Source organism: Myotis davidii, unplaced genomic scaffold (genome assembly GCF_000327345.1).
Source record: "Myotis davidii unplaced genomic scaffold, ASM32734v1 scaffold427, whole genome shotgun sequence".
Lineage (NCBI taxonomy): Eukaryota > Metazoa > Chordata > Mammalia > Chiroptera > Vespertilionidae > Myotis > Myotis davidii.
In genome coordinates, this window is record NW_006298051.1 from 146,005 (window position 1) to 147,350 (window position 1,346).

The 1,346-nt window shown below is 71.0% G+C and overlaps 1 protein-coding gene across 1 annotated transcript in view; it reads left to right on the top strand.

Moving 5' to 3' along the window:
- The window catches only part of MEGF6 (multiple EGF like domains 6), a 121,836-nt gene that overhangs the window by 93,835 nt on the left and 26,655 nt on the right, over positions 1-1,346 (top strand). The window contains exon 4 of the mRNA XM_015570509.1: positions 313-435. Coding sequence (XP_015425995.1) covers positions 313-435 — 123 coding nt within the window. The remainder of the gene's footprint in view (positions 1-312; positions 436-1,346) is intronic.

Below are 1,346 nucleotides of genomic sequence, written 5' to 3' on the forward strand. Positions count from 1 at the left end.
AGCCTGGGCCCCCAGTCCTGGGGAGGGGCTCTCCACCCGGCTGCTCCCTCTTCAGCCTCTGCCTTGGCCCAACCTCTGCTCCCCGTGTTCCAGCTGACCCCGCAGGTCGGGGTGCCGCTCCTCCAGCCAGGCATGGGGGACAGGCCCACCTTCTCTTCTCTCTGCCTGGCCAGAGCCGGTGAGGGGGGGCTGCAGGCGTGGCTGGAGACGGAGGGTCTGGGGCCTGGGCGGTGCCCTCAGTGAGGGGCGTGCAGAGAGCGGGGGGCAGCCAGGTGGGTACTGGCTGTTAACCCTCGACCCATTGTGCCCCAGATGTGGATGAGTGCCAGCTACACAACGGCGGCTGCCACCACAGGTGTGTGAACACGCCCGGCTCCTACCTGTGCGAGTGCAAACCCGGCTTCCGGCTCCACGTGGACGGCAGGACCTGCCTGGGTGAGCTCCCTGGGCCCGGCGCCCCTCCTGCCCAGCTCCTGGCCCCGCTGGGCCCCACCCTGCTGGGTCCGCCCAGGTCTGGGCCAGGGCCGGGTCCCTGCCCTGGCTGAGAGGCGGGCGGGGCCTGGCTCGGGGACAGCGCTGTTATAGGGCTCCTCCAGCGGCCTGTGGGAGGCCGAGGGGCCACGGTTCTTCTAGCCCCACCCCCATGAGAGCCGAGGCTCCGTCAGGTCCCCAGGGCCCGGCTCCCCCATGGGCAGGACCCTGTGACCCGGGGCCTTGGACCGTCTGCAGCCACACCTGAGCGGGCTGGGAGGCCCGATGGTCTCCCTGGAGGAGGCGTGCTCTCGTGACTTGGGAGGGGCCCTGGGCTGCAGCAGAAGCCACTGTGGCCCGTCAGTGGGGACCAAGCCTGGCCATGCTGCCCTCCCCCAATGGCATCTAGCTCAGGGCTTAGTAGGCCGGCTCTTTGCTGTGGGAACAGCCCCATGGGGAAGGGGCCGGCGGAGGTGCCCGGCCCCAGACTGTGGCCCCTGCCAGTTCGGGAGGGTTACAGGGAGAGAAGGGGTGAAGGGGAGGGCACCAGGCACCCACTGAGGTAGAGGGTGAGGGGCTGGAGGCCAGGAGCCTGGTGTTGAGCGGTCAGGGCCCTCCCCTGCTCCCCCTCCCTTCCCCCTCCTCCTCCCGACCCCGCCCGGCTGGCCCTGGACACAGGTGCTGTGGGCACAGGGCTGACCCCTCCCGGCTGGCTACTGTCTGTGAGGCCCCAAGGGGTCGTCCTCTGGAGCAGGGGGTGAGATGCCCCCTCTTTCCACCCTGGTGATCGCGTGGCCGGGGTGGGCTCTGAGGGCCACTTCCTGCGTGCCTGGCTGCCGTGTGGCAGGCGGCCTGCCAGCCCCGGGGGGCCCCCC